The 14,272-nt window shown below is 40.9% G+C and overlaps 1 protein-coding gene across 5 annotated transcripts; it reads left to right on the top strand.

The window, feature by feature from the left end:
• Positions 1 to 791: 791 nt before the first annotated feature.
• Positions 792 to 11,286, top strand: SNRPB2 (small nuclear ribonucleoprotein polypeptide B2). Of its 5 annotated transcripts, none has more exons than XM_046679906.1 (7): positions 792 to 858; positions 2,554 to 2,661; positions 3,050 to 3,222; positions 7,138 to 7,278; positions 8,110 to 8,160; positions 9,585 to 9,673; positions 10,130 to 11,286. In XM_046679906.1, the coding sequence occupies exons 2-7, from the start codon at positions 2,598 to 2,600 to the stop codon at positions 10,287 to 10,289; spliced, it is 678 nt and encodes a 225-aa protein (XP_046535862.1). In that variant the 5' UTR covers positions 792 to 858; positions 2,554 to 2,597; the 3' UTR covers positions 10,290 to 11,286. The 5 variants fall into 5 exon arrangements, with proteins under 5 accessions (XP_046535862.1, XP_046535861.1, XP_046535864.1 ...); XM_046679905.1 differs by having other exon boundaries at positions 849 to 913; XM_046679908.1 differs by lacking the exon at positions 792 to 858 and adding an exon at positions 870 to 888.
• Positions 11,287 to 14,272: the final 2,986 nt, after the last annotated feature.

Raw genomic sequence — 14,272 nt, 5'->3', positions numbered from 1 at the left:
GGAAATGGAGGGTGAGAGATGTTAGTTAAGGGGAATATACAAGATTGGATTCTCCTTGGCTCATTATCACCATTTCCTATTCTGGATGATGCTGTACACACATTTGATGAATGCATGAATGAATGCATGCACTTTTTGGAATTCCCATTCAGCTGGGCCTAAACACCAACAACTTCTATTACCCTCTAACAATGTAGACATTTTGTGGGGAGATGAGAGAGTGGGAAGAATGATAGGAAATTAATGTTTTTCTGAGTGAGTGTAGGCAGATGATCTTACAGGTGTTTGGTTAGCAGTGGAGCGCTGTTGCCTCATCAGGTGAGAGGGGCGGACAGACATATCAATTCCTCCGCTTTGGGGCCTCAAACTGAGCTGCCTCTGGGATTCAAGCTCATCCGTAGAGTGTTGGAGGAGAGTTCCCTCAGAGTCCCTGGAATCGAAGTTGACTTGTGGGGATACTGGCTGCCCTGGGTGTGATATTAAACCGGGGCAGCCAGAGCCCAGCGAAGGGCGAAACCAAGGCACTTGCCTGGGTAGTTGGCGGCTGTAAAACCACATAGGATTTGGAAAGATGGAAGGCACCCTTGTGTGGGGGGTAAAAGCCGCGCAAAGTCTTGGAAGGGGCCAGGAATCACCCCCCTTCCTCGTCCCCTCTCCACGGCGCCAGGAGTCCCGCCCAATCCTACACGGTTCCCACAAGCTCCTCCCTTTCCTCCTTCCCGATTCGCGCCCGCCAGGTGTGCGCACGCGCAGAGACATGGCCAGCTGCCGTTGGAGTCCGCGGGACATGGATCGACTCCGTGCTCGGCTTCCCGACTTGTCGGCGCTCGATTGCGGCGCGTGACAGCGTCACTTCCGGTACGCGGCTCCGTTTCCGGCTTTCGGCTGGTACGGCGCGCGGCGGGGGCCTCGGGTGCGTTGGGGTGCGTTCTTCCTCGCTGCCGCTTGCCGCTGCGGCCGACGCTGCCCTGTGGGAGCTGGGCGTAGACGAGGCAGGGTGGTGGGGCCGGGACGCGTCGGCCGGGGGTTCGCGGAGGCTCGGCTAGGGGGCGCGGAGGTGACGGAGACCGGCGCTCTGGTCCGGGGACCCCCCCCGAACTTAGGAGCCTTTCTCCGGTGGGGCGCGTTGGGGCCGGGGATCGCGTGGCTGCTTCCTTGTGCTTCCGGCCGGGCAGTGGGCGAATGTGTCTGGAGTGGCGGGAGGGCGCTCGCGGGAACGCAGTGGAAGATAATTGGCGTCCCTTTTTGTGCGAGGCGTTTACAACTCGCTGTGCGCCTTCCGGTGCCTTCCAGAGGCCCCTTTGGGATTGAGGAGGCGACTCCCGGTGGCCCTGCACTAGTCCAGGCCACCAGCACACCTTGCATGAGAGAGTCCAAGAGTCTCTCCGCTGATCTGTCTGCCTCCGTTGAGCTCTCTGTCACTTCCCTCTCGTCTTTGGCGACCCCACTCCTCCAGGTTCGGGGCTCGCAGGTGTTGGAAGCGTTACCTTTCACCTTGTAACCCGCACACGTTCCCTCCCCGTCCGTGGGCTCTTCCCTTGTCAGTCATATACTCTTCACCTGCAGTGTAAATATTTGTGAACATGTGGGGCACCCAAGGAAATAAAGCAGGGTCACAATTTGCAGCTAAAAACAGTGTAAAAAATGAAGTAGTGAGGTGAGTGTGAAAGGAAAGTGCAAGCGACCGGAAGACAAGGGCTGAATTCTCAGGCCTGCTTATTAGCTGTGTGACCTTAGGCAAGTCTCTTAACTTGTAACAGCCATTAGTAACAGGTGCTCTAAGTGCTTACTGTCTGCGCAGGAACTGTGCTAGAACTTTATCTTACTTAGTCTTCTGAGTTCCTTTGGGTGAATGCTGTTACCATCCCCATTTGTCAGATGTGGACCTGAGGGACTGAGGAACTTGCCCCGCAGTCAAGCAGCTAGTAGGAAGTATAGGCAGGATATGAATTCGGCTCTGGCTGGTACCAGAATCCGAGCTCTTAAGCATCCTGGGATACTGCTCTCTCTGAGCTCCATTCTTTCAAGTCGGTTCCAGTTAATCTGGGAGTCAGGGCAGCTGGAGATGGTGTTTATAAATTAAATTATAGGTATGAAAGCCCTTTTTAAATGTACCCATGAAGTAGTGCGTAGCAGACTTCATCCTTGTTCTATGTTAATAATTTTTACTGGGCATCCTTTGCTAGTTTCTTTTTCACTTTTCTTCAGATCTACTCAATTTTAAAGTAGTTGATTAAAAAATAAAAGTTATTTCATTAGGCAGATGGAAGAACAGCATCACTTGTCACATTTGAAAGATAAAGTGTAAAATAAATGTATTGAGTGAAATGTTAGTAAAATTTGGCTGGCTGCTGGTGCTCTACCAAGTTTGGAGCCTGAGAACTGTTCTCTTGTTTAAGAAGGAGGGCTAGCAAGTGCTGGAGAGCTTTTAAAGACTACCACTAAACTGATAATTTCTGATATTTGGGATTGAAAGAGAATTGAAAAGTTAGTAACGCCTCTGTTATGTCCTTATGCCGCACTACAGTATGTTAATCCTTCCTGTTTTAACAGAATAGTTACTGTCTCCAGACTGTTTGAACAATTTAACCCAAAACATGGATATCAGACCAAATCATACAATTTATATCAACAACATGAATGACAAAATTAAGAAAGAAGGTAAGTACTTTTTAAAAATGTTTGTTCACAGCCAAAGTGTCTTTAATTACTGCCGTCTTGAAAATGGTACTGCTTCGAGTCCTCGCGTCTAGTCATCTTTCTCAGTGCCTGAAATAATGGTTGGTTTCTTTTTGTGTAAGGATTTTAAGGCTTTCTAAAAATAAAAATAGGGGCTGAAAATGTGTTGAATCTGTTTTCACTCAAAGATAAAATGGTTTCAGATAACTTTTTAAATTAGTCAATAGGAATAGTATGATGTTTTCATTAACATTTGTAACTGTATCAATAAGTAAGTACGTGGTGGGGGAGGCACTCCATGCAGTGTCATTTTATGAAGAGTTTTGGCGTTGTTTCATTCACAGCTTGTTTCCCCTCTAATTTTTCCCAGAATTGAAGAGATCCCTGTATGCCTTGTTTTCTCAGTTTGGCCATGTGGTAGATATTGTGGCTTTAAAGACCATGAAGATGAGAGGGCAAGCCTTTGTTATCTTTAAGGAACTGGGCTCATCCACTAACGCCTTGAGACAGTTACAAGGATTTCCATTCTATGGTAAACCAATGGTAAGTCAATCTTAATATTTTGGCTTTGATATTAATGGTATAGTAGATTTGTAAAAATACACTTGAAACTATGGTTATTGTTTTCTACTTTTAATTATGTGTTAAAACAAGTTTGGGTTTATTTTATTTGCATTTTTTATGGAACACAGTAGTAGAGTTTATAATGCACTTGATTTATGATAGTTCAAGTGGGCAAAAACAAAATACATTAACATATAGAATATTTAAAAAAATGTCTGTATAGGCAATATTTTTATCTCAAAAGAACTAGAAATTAATAGCTCAGAAGATTAAAAAGAAACCTCTGTTCATAAACTTGTGAAACAGCACAAAACAAAAATCCTGGGTCAAAGAGGAACTCTAATCTGAAGTTTCAGGAATTACTGATATATCAGAAGCTGTGCATTCCAGATAAAGCAATGATCTAAGGAAAATTCATAGACTTAAATTCATAGGTTTTATTAATGAATGACAATGAATGAAAATGAACTAGTTATACATGCAAAGTTTTAAACTCAGGAGTGACATAATGAGGTTCATGTTTGGCTGCTGGATGACGACTGGACTGTGGGAGGGCCAGAAGGGAAGTCGGGAGCTCAGTGAGGCGCCTGTCGGTGTAAGAGATGGTGGAGGACTGGAGCAGGGCGGGGACAGAGTGCAAAGCAAGGGCTTGTGCATGTGAGTGCATACACCGTACCTTGGGTATGTTCAGAGTGCTTTTTTTCTGGGACTGGAATGTGACGGGGTGGGTGTTGGGGGAAGAGTCAAGGCCCAGAGTTTTGAGGACCCAGGTCCTCATTCTGGTTCTACCGTTAACTGGCTCTGTGCCGGTGCTTGGTTTCACCCCCTGTAAAATGTAAGCAGATTGCCTATTGTTTGATCTAATTCACAGGTCAGCAAAACCTCCAGGAAGGATCAGACAATAAATATTTTAGGCTTTGTGGGCCACATACAGTTTTTGTTGCGTATTTGTGTGTGTGTGTGTGTTTAATAACTTTAAAATTGTTTAAAAAAAAAGTCTTTAATTCATACGCTATAGAAAAACAGGCCACGGGCTGGATTTGGCCCATAGTCTGCAGTTCAGACAACTGGTCTAATCTCTTTATTTTACAAATGAAGAATCAGGCGCAGAAAGGTTAATGGCCTATCTGGTTTATAATTATATTACCAGTGGCAGCATAAGGACTTTGGAAGCTTATCTCCTAACACTCAGTATTGTGATTTTTTTTTTTCCTAAACTAGGAGTCTGTAAAGGGCCAGATAGTAAATATCTTAGACTTTGTGAGCCAGATAATTTCTGTTGCAGCTACTTAACTCTGCCTTTATAGCAGGAAACACAGCCCTAGATGGTATGCAAATGAATGAGTGTGGCAGTGTTCCGCCAGGACCTAATTTACGAAAACAGGCCGTCTTGGCTGTGGTCAGTAGTTTGAGGACCCCTCTACTACACTGTTTACTTCTGGACCGAGCGCTTTTTGTCTGTTACTGGAGCAAGTTTTCTTATCTTCTCTTTAGCGCTCCTTTTCCCATCATTTCCTACGCGACTGGGCACCATCTGTGTGGAAAGGTCTACCCCAGAAAACTGGGGGATTATGCCTACATACCCTAGTTTTTAGTTAATTGGCATTTCCTGAAACTAGCTCATGTTTCTTAGTAGTATGAAGAAATAGCATAATTGAGATCACAGCTGGCAAGAGCATAAAACTGGGTTTTAATTTAGATCTAAAATTACAATAATATGAGGAACACTTGCTTCCCATAGAGGTTTTTCAGGGCTGTTTTGTTGAATTGAGATGATAAGTTTGCATGTGCCTGTTACTCAAATACAGAAAAGCTGGAAATTGTTTGCTGTGTTGGGCACTGGCTTCACCTGGCCAACTAATTATTAAATCAATGGGAAAAATCCGTTAGACTGATCTTATATTGGAGGTATTTTAGGAGGTACATTCTCTCTCTTCAGGGAGGTAGCAGATAACTGCCAAATCTCCAGCATCCTGGAAGACAGAGAAGAACGTTCTTCGAGCTGTCTTGTTTTTATTTATTTAGGTGGTTTTAGTTACTCTTCTGTTTTAATTCCAACGTACTAGATCAGAAATGAAGAAAATTTGCTGTAACTTGGAACTCAGAAGAAAATTACTGTGTAATTCAAGGACATTTAGTTATTTAATGCCAAAAATTCCTCAGTAAATTAGAACCATCTTCCTAAGGGCTTCTGTCACGAAACCTTCGGCATAAATGTAAATCTTGCCCCTTCTCTAAGCTGTGGGTAGACTTTTATCCCTTACAGGTATTTATTCCAGATCAAGGTTTTTCAACATTGACACTTTGGACATTTTGAACTGAACAGTTCTTTGTTGTGGGGGACTATTTGCTCATTGTAGAGCATTTAACAGCATCCCTCACCTCTGCTGCGTGTCAGCATGTCAGCCAACAACATCTCCAGTCAACAGTGCCAGCTGTCCCCTGGTGGGCAAAATCGCCTCTGTTTGAGCACTACTGGTCTAGACCAGCCAGCTAAGAGCAGTGGCTGAGATCAGAGATTTTCACAGGTGACACTGTCATAAAAACAGACACAAGGTCGCCCACGATCTGTTCAGGTCAGGGAGAAGGTTGAAGACCCAGGGGAGTTGAGAGGGAATCCTTGGGACCAAGGCAGAGTTAGTCTAAGCCTGTCCTTTTGATTAGATGGTGACCTGCATGACCAGCAGAGTTGCTTGCAGGGATAAGTACCCTCGGAGCAGCCAGAGAAAGCCTCAGGTCCGAGGAGGAGCTGTGGGCCGCTTCCTCTCTTGTTCCGCAGCATGTTAATCTCTAGCTGAAGTGAATGAAAGGGAAGAATTGCTCTTGGTTTTGACGAGTTTCCTGCTTTCATACACTACTTTAGGATGTCACTTCTTCCCTTCAGACCGAGACCAAATTCTTGCTATGTAAGACAATCATAGTTAGTAATTTGTAGGACCATTGTGTTTTGCTGTGATCAGAGGTAGTTTCAGCTCTTTCAGCTCCAGAGAAGTGTTTCCTTGAAGTGAAAGTTGCAGTTTGCAGATAGGCACACCCTAGGCAGCAGTTTTAACTCCTAGGAAAAATTTGGGGACAGTTAATTGGTGTTAAATCTACCTGTGTGGTAATGCTTTAGGCCAGGGCCACACTACTCGAAGTGTGGACCCCACCATCCCCTTTGTGCTTGTTAGAAGTGCGGAATCTCAGGCCTCACCCAGACTCACTGCATCAGAATCTGCAGTCTTGCAAGCTCTCCAGGTAGTTGGAAGGCACATTAAGGTTTATGAAGTGGTGTCCTAGAACAGTGTTTTGAAACACTTGCCTGTCGTCTCCCTGATTCATATTGTTCCTGCGGCTTAGAAAGAGTAAGCAAGTGGCCTAGTTGCTCTAGTTGTGATGCCATCTTTTTGTTTCCTTTCAAAGCATTTTAAAATTTTGAGTTGATGCCACGATTAGTCATTTCATTTAAAAACAATCAGATTCAAAGGAAAGTTGTTCTCAATCTTTGGTACTTTAGTTTTGGAAATGAGCACTTCCATACGATACTTTGCATAAGATGATTGACACATCCTGACCCTAGAGAGTCCCTGCTAAGGGATACACAACTTTCCAGCCCAGTTTTCTCTATAAAATGGAGAGAAGCAGTCGTGCAGGTACTTCAAACCTGTTTTTCCCATATGAAAGTCTGTGATTTTTCTTCTGATAAACACAGTTGAATCCAACTTTGTCTACATTGCGAATCATAGGCCACAATTTATTTTCACTTGGCTCTCAGTGTATTTGACAGATCTCCTTAGGGATGTGTTTAAAATTAGCTTGCAGTGTATTTGGGAAATGAAATTTGAAATATTAATGACTAGTGTAAACAGCTTTCAGCATAATGAAAAGTAACCTGTTTTCACATGATTAAAACAGCGAATCCAGTATGCAAAAACAGATTCTGATATAATATCTAAAATGCGTGGCACTTTTGCTGACAAAGAAAAGAAAAAAGAAAAGAAAAAAGCCAAAACTGTGGAACAGACTGCGACAACTGCAAACAAAAAGCCTGGTCAGGTGAGATGGACAGAAGGTCCTGTTCTTTTAGTCTTAAAAACTTAACAGGGAGTCTGTCTTCCCCTCAAGGGATAATCTTTGAGGGGTGTGTGTGTGCACATGCATGTTATGTGTGTGTAAATGGACTTTTGAGAACCTGGAGTGGTTGAGTTCTAATCCAGTGTCTATGTTTAAGCACCAACTTACAATATAAACCTTTACATATGCAGATTTATATTGAACAGTTTTATTTGAATTTGCATGACATTTAGTTCCATGATTCTGCAAAATATGTTAATGTCTATTGGCTTATTTCTCAAGTTCTGCTGCCTGTAAGTAATGCTGTAGATATTATCTTTAATCATGAGTATTCCACTCAAAGCTCCTTTCTTTAAACAATTCAGAAATTCAAAATATAATGTAAAATACTAGATAAAAGTGAAATTATCCAAAAAGTAGTTACTTTTGGGTTGAAAGTGATCAGAAATGAGTTTCACTGAATATAATGTTTGACTTATGTCTAATTGTTTAAAAAAAGTAAGAAAGGCTGGTTTTTGGTTCTTGGTTTTTCCATATATTTCTCCATAATTTTATACTTATATATTATAAATGTATGATATTAATATATTCACAATTTTAAAGCTTAGAGGTTAAATTTTATGATATAGTCTTTAAAGTGTAGGGCTAGATCTTTCAAAAATAACTGACAAATACGTGAATAATTGTTAAAGTAAAATTAAATGGAATAAGAAATCTGTTTAAATCAATACTGTTTTCATGCAGTAATGATGAACACCTCCAACTTTTTTAGAGCGATTGGAAATTTTAACTTTCCCTATTCCTTTTGTTTAGGGAACACCAAATTCAGTGAATACCCAAGGAAATTCAACACCAAATCCTCAGGTAATATTTTTTCCATAGAGCACTTACTTTTTAAAATAAAATTATAAGCCAATAACAATATATAACGTGCATGTCTCTAAAAACTGAAAATAATTCCATCAAAAAAACATAAGATGTTAAATTATGTAACATTTTAATATAGAAACTCATTCCTCAAAGTGTTTTAATTTTCTTTAAAAGGGAGAAAGCAAAACCTGACTTACTTTATTCCTTGCTTTCCGTATTGTATCAAGGATGGAATCAAAATGACAGAGTTTAATCTCTGTGCTGGCCAGGAGCAGACATTCTTGTTTTCCGCTCTGTATGTACATAGCCCAGGGCTTTGCAGACCCACAGCTTGGGGAGTCTGGCCAGGTGACAGCTGTCTTCCATCCAGTCAGCTGAAGCATGCAGCCGTCTTTTCTCACAGAGCAAAGTTGTTTCACAGTTACCCTTGCTCTTACTTCCTCAGAACCAATATATTGAAGTCTCCTTATACAGATGTTTTAGAAAGTCCTTACCAAATCTCGCCAAAGGCCTTGAAGAGAAAGCCTCACTTACCTACTGATGGTTTCCTACATGGTTCCTCGGGTGCTGGAGTCTGGCAGGATCCTTGAATCCGTGGAGATTTTCCTCCTCTGATTTTAAGTTATTTGTGTTTTCTTATATTGTCTACTGTGAAGTTCTTCTATAATTATAGGCCAGTTCACAAGTGCCAGCTTAATTCTGTCAGCTATAAGTTCCTTACACTTCATCTTTTCTCCTCATGAAATGCACCTGCAGACAAGGTTCTCGTCCACAGGACCGTCTCTCTGTTGTGCCCTGTAACCTCAGGCTGCAGTATCTGATAGTTTAATAGCCGTGCCTGTTTCTGCTTACTTGTATGTAACTGGATGCTATCTGTACCTCATTTACTTGCAGAAAACATTAAAAGTCACCAAGTAGTGGTTCTAAGTGGTAATCTTTCTTAAATGCTGAGAGGTAGTAAATAATAATTCAGAGGAATAGAATATCTGAGTGTTATTACTAGGGTCACCAGCTGAAGAGGGATGACATTGCTGCCTTCTCTAGTTTTGTTAGGATCTTTCAATTCTGTAATCCAGATGACAAAATTAAAATTACAATTACAGCTGACCTCCAGGTGCTTAAAACTTAAATACTTTAAATACTGTTAATTAAATACTTAAAAGCTGTTAATAAGATTTGTGATCTTCCAAATATGTGTTAAGTGACTTGAATGTCTGCTTTCTTAGTTGCAGTTAGGTTTCTGTTTGTTTTTCTGGTGTAATTGTTTTTCAGCTTTAGTGTTGGATGTAGTACGATTTCATAAGCCTTCATAAACTGTGGAATGTAACTCTCTGAAGTTTAGATTTTAATGTAAGAGCCAGATGGCTTACAATCTTTTGTATACTTAAAGCTAACTTTGCCTTTTTTCTTTTCAATAGGTCCCTGATTACCCTCCAAACTATATTTTATTCCTTAATAATTTACCAGAAGAGACTAATGAGATGATGTTATCCATGCTGTTTAATCAGTAAGTCTTTTCATGAACAAGTCTGTCTGAGAGCCTCCTGCAGGACACATGGGACGTCTGTGGGTTGAGTCCATCTGTGTGTCACAACAACAGTTCCCTGCGGGGTCATTGCTTTGGTCTGGGATTAATCGTGAATTGAAGCCAGTCTGCTGATTTAGCAAATAAAAAGCTAAATTACCTGAAATGTTTGAATTATTAATTCTGATTGATGAGTAAAACAGGAAACAAAGCTTTGATATAATGACAAAAATAGAATTAGCTTACTGTTCCTGCAGTTCTTGCATGGTGTTAATTACGTTTTAGACTCTCATCCTCAGGATTCTTGTTTGGATGTGATACTTTTCCTGGACCAATATCAGGAAATATAACAAATTTAAACACAAAATGAACATTTACGTATTTGATATCTTTCATATATTTGCATATATATAAATTGTTTTTCTTTTTCTTTTTTAGATTTCCTGGTTTCAAGGAAGTACGTTTGGTACCTGGGAGGCATGACATTGCATTTGTTGAATTTGAAAATGACGGACAGGCTGGAGCTGCCAGGGATGCTTTACAAGGATTTAAGATCACACCGTCTCATGCCATGAAGATCACCTATGCCAAGAAATGACATTTGGGAGAGTTGTCTTTTCAAGGACTTGGTGTTATTTATAATGTTTGTTTTGATAACATTTGGTCTGGCCATTTTAAGAGTTGGGGCTTGAGAGAAAGTGAAACTGAAATTTTTGTGAGGGGTTTAAAAAATTGCCTAGTCTTTCTTTAGCCTTAGTGAAGTATGAAATATGAAGGCCTTAATTTTGTACAGTAAACTTTTATTTGTATTCTATACATAATACTTCATTTTTTAGCTCAACTGTCCTATCACCAAATACTTTTGCTAGTCTAGAACATACCGTAAGGAAATAGAACTGTAATAGAGTGCTTTTCTAGTATTATTTTGGAGCAGCTAATGGTAGAGAAACATTGAACCATTTTAATAAAAGTAAAGGAGAGTTAGATCAAGCCCTTGATTAGATTTTCTGTAGTGTTATTTTTTATGCATACGAACTGCCATCTTGGAGTTTGTCTTTTTTTTTTAAATGAGTCTTGTATTGATAAAAATGATCATCCTGGATATTAGAAGAAAAGAAACTAAGACTTGGGCAGGATCTAAATTTGATCTTCTTCTTCAAATAAATGAGCACAGTATTTGGCTGGTAGTAGACATTTCATGAATCTTTTCATTCAGTGTTTATTGAGTAACGGCCATCTAGGAGTAACTGTATGTACTGTTTCCTGGTAAAACAGAAGGCAGGGGAATGCTCTCTTCAGACCTCACATTTCATGCTCTTATCCGCTTGAGGCAGGATTGTTCCCAAAGAAATTGGTTAATAGCTACCCTCTTTATTGAAAGACCTCCAAGGGAAAGATTTTACAATCGATCATCTTTGAAGACAAATAGGCTGACTTGCAAAGGGTTGCCAATCCTAGTCTTGCTGCCTCTTTGTAATTCTTAAACACCAGTGTTCAAATGTTTCCAGGGCTCATTTTCTTTAGCGTTTGATTTATACCTAAGCTTATTGATTTAGTCCCTTGCTAATAAAACGATGGATATCTTTAGAAGTGGACAATTTTTTGCATGGATAGCACATAGTAAAGTGACACTATTGATCGTTTTTTGTGTGTTCTTGTTTTAATATTTCTTTGAACAAAACTTTTCCGTATTAAAATTTTTATACTTATGAAATGACTACTTTTAGAATTGAGTAGATTATCACATCACTTTTGCATATATAGGGAGGAGAACATAATTATTTTTCCTAAAACTTTGCCACATTCAGAGTATGACTCTTCTGAATAAGCTAGTTGTTGAGTTCATGTGCTTTTGTCAGATATATTAACTGAATTACCAGAAAAAGGACCATGCTCTTGGCTCTTAGAGCAGTGCCAATTGCTGTTCAGTTTTCTAGCTGTTTACTCTCAGTGGCTGTCGTTAGCTTGTCTGAGAACAGAAAATACTTCACAGACCCACCCCCAGTCAACGGCTGTCTGAGCGAAGGTAGAGAGGTCATTGTGGCTGGAGTGGGGGGAGAAGTCGAGGAGGGGATTCTGTAGGCCTCTTTAGGGACTTGCCTATGCTCTGTGAATTGGGGAACTATTAGAGGATTTTTAAAGTTATTTGCATACAGTACACTCATTTTAGTGTTCAATTTGATGAGTTTTGGCAGTTGTATACAGTTGTGTAATCATGATCAAGATGTAAAATGTTCCATCACCCCTCAAAGCCCTGTCGTGCCTCTTTGCAGCCAGTCTATTCCCCCATCCCTGACCCTAGGCAGCCGCTGATGTGCTTTGTATCACCAGGTTGTGCCCTGTCTGGTCGGCTGCCAAGGTTCATCTCTATTGCACCCATGAGCAGTTTGTTCTGCCAGTTGATGGGCATTTGGGTTCCAGTTTGGGGCTATTATGAATAAAGTGGCTATGAACGTTCACATATAAGTCACATACATTCACATACAGGTAGACATATGTTCTGTTAGAAGATTTCGAGCAAAGGAGTGACATTTGATTTACGTTTGAAAGCTTTATTTAGATACCATTTCCAATTTATGTAAAAGTTGCAGAAATAGTACACAGAGCTCCCATAAATGCTTCTGAACCATTTGAGAGTGTTGACCTGATTCCTCGTTACCCCTTAATACTTTAGTGTGTTTCTCCTAAGTACAAGGCTACCCTCCCACATGACTGCCGCATGACCAGCAAGATGAGAAAATATCAATAGTTCAGCCAATCCAGTTCAAATTTTGCTTATGTCCCAATAATCCAATCCAGGATTGTGCCACATGTGGTTGTCACGTCTTTAGTCTCCTGTCAGTTCCTCAGCCTCTCCTTGTCTTTCATGATCTTAATTTTTTATAGAGATATCTATAAATATATATCTATGGACATATCTATACAGTTATATAAAAAACAATGAGTTTACAACAGTACCTCTAATTGCAGTCCCCCAGCATGGAATTTATTCTAGCCTTCCCCGTTTCCTTTTTGTAACTCTCCACGAGTCGCTTTAACCTTAATATATGTGCTTATTTGCTCAAGTCTCCCCGTATGGAACCAAACTCTAGAAAGCAGGGCTTCACAAGGGAGGAAGGGGAAAGAAAAAGGAGCTAAGCTACACTTTGAAGAAGATTTGATCAAATTAGGACCTTCTGACCTTCACTTCTCACCCACCGGTGGGAGTGGGAGTTGCAAGGGGCGTTTGGAGGGAGTGGATGTTGCTATCTATGTAATGCTATGGTTCTCAACTTTGGCTACGTGTTAGAATCATCTGGGAAACATTTTCAAATACCAATGCCTAATCTACACCCCGTGTCATTTAAATCCTAATCTCCATGTGGGAAACCTAGTCATCAGTATTTTTTAAGTTCCCTGGGTAATTTCAATGTGAGTCATGGTTAAGAACTAACAAAGCAGATCTCTCTCTACCTTAATGAAGTAGGTTGTAATGATTAGATCATTCGTTCAAATTGTATTTGTCAAGGGCAGTATATTGATAAATAGAAGATAGTGTAAAATTGGAACCTGTTGTGAGAAGCTCACATCTCCGTTTTAAACTTTACGGCTTAAAGTATTTTTTGTTTAGGTATTTAACATGCGTTTTGTCCCTTGAAAATGTTGCATCCAGCAGAGACCTAGTGAAGAATGTGAAGCCCTGACTAAAGATGTTTGCTTTATGTGATTTGCCCTTGAGCAGTTCTCATACTTTAACATTCTTACGAATCACTTGAGCATCCTGTTAAAACATAGATTCAGATTGAGCAGGTCTTTGTTAGGGTCTGAGTGAATATTTCTACAAAGTGACGCCAAAGTTGCTGGTCTGGGGACCATTCCCTAATAATTTAATGAGTCTTACTTTGGGCGATGTTATGAACATTTTTTTAAGTCTAATAAAACCTGGGGACTTTCCCCTGAAGAAAAAAAGTATAGGTGCATGTACACACCTAAGCAAACGATTTCAGGGGGATCATGCGTTTATTCAATGAATACCTATTTATGAGTGCCAAGTATTTTTCTGGGAGCTAACGATAGAGCGAGGGACAAGCTAGACATGATCCCTGTCTCATGGAGCTTTGATTGTAGTGTTGGGGGGCAAACCACCGCTAAGTAAATAAGGCATGTCAGACAGCGATACATGCTTTAGGACGGTGTGCCACCATCAAGTGATGGGTGGATTGGGTTGGAGGAGTGCAGGGAGTGGTCCTGTTAAACTGGTGTGTCCATGGAAGCATCTTGGCCAGAGACCTGGATACCGGTGCCTGGAGTAAAGCATCCCAGGCAAGTCAGCGCAGTGGCCTGAATTAGAAATGAGGTTAGCGCTTTCAAAAGTCAGAGAACAGCTGGTATGTTAGGAAGAGAGCAAGTGACAGGAGGTGACTTTAGAGGAGCAGGGAGGCCAGATTATACAGGGCCTCGTGGGTCATGGCGAAGGGGGTGCTTCCCCCCACCTGCTTGCCCAAGCCTAGTTTTCGACCCGAAGGGATTCTAGGCCTCCATTTTAAGAACTACAGACTGAGAAACTGATTTAGGAACTGAAAAAAAAAAAAATGGCTTTTG

Source organism: Equus quagga, chromosome 12 (genome assembly GCF_021613505.1).
Source record: "Equus quagga isolate Etosha38 chromosome 12, UCLA_HA_Equagga_1.0, whole genome shotgun sequence".
Lineage (NCBI taxonomy): Eukaryota > Metazoa > Chordata > Mammalia > Perissodactyla > Equidae > Equus > Equus quagga.
This window is presented reverse-complemented; position numbering and strand designations above follow the sequence as displayed.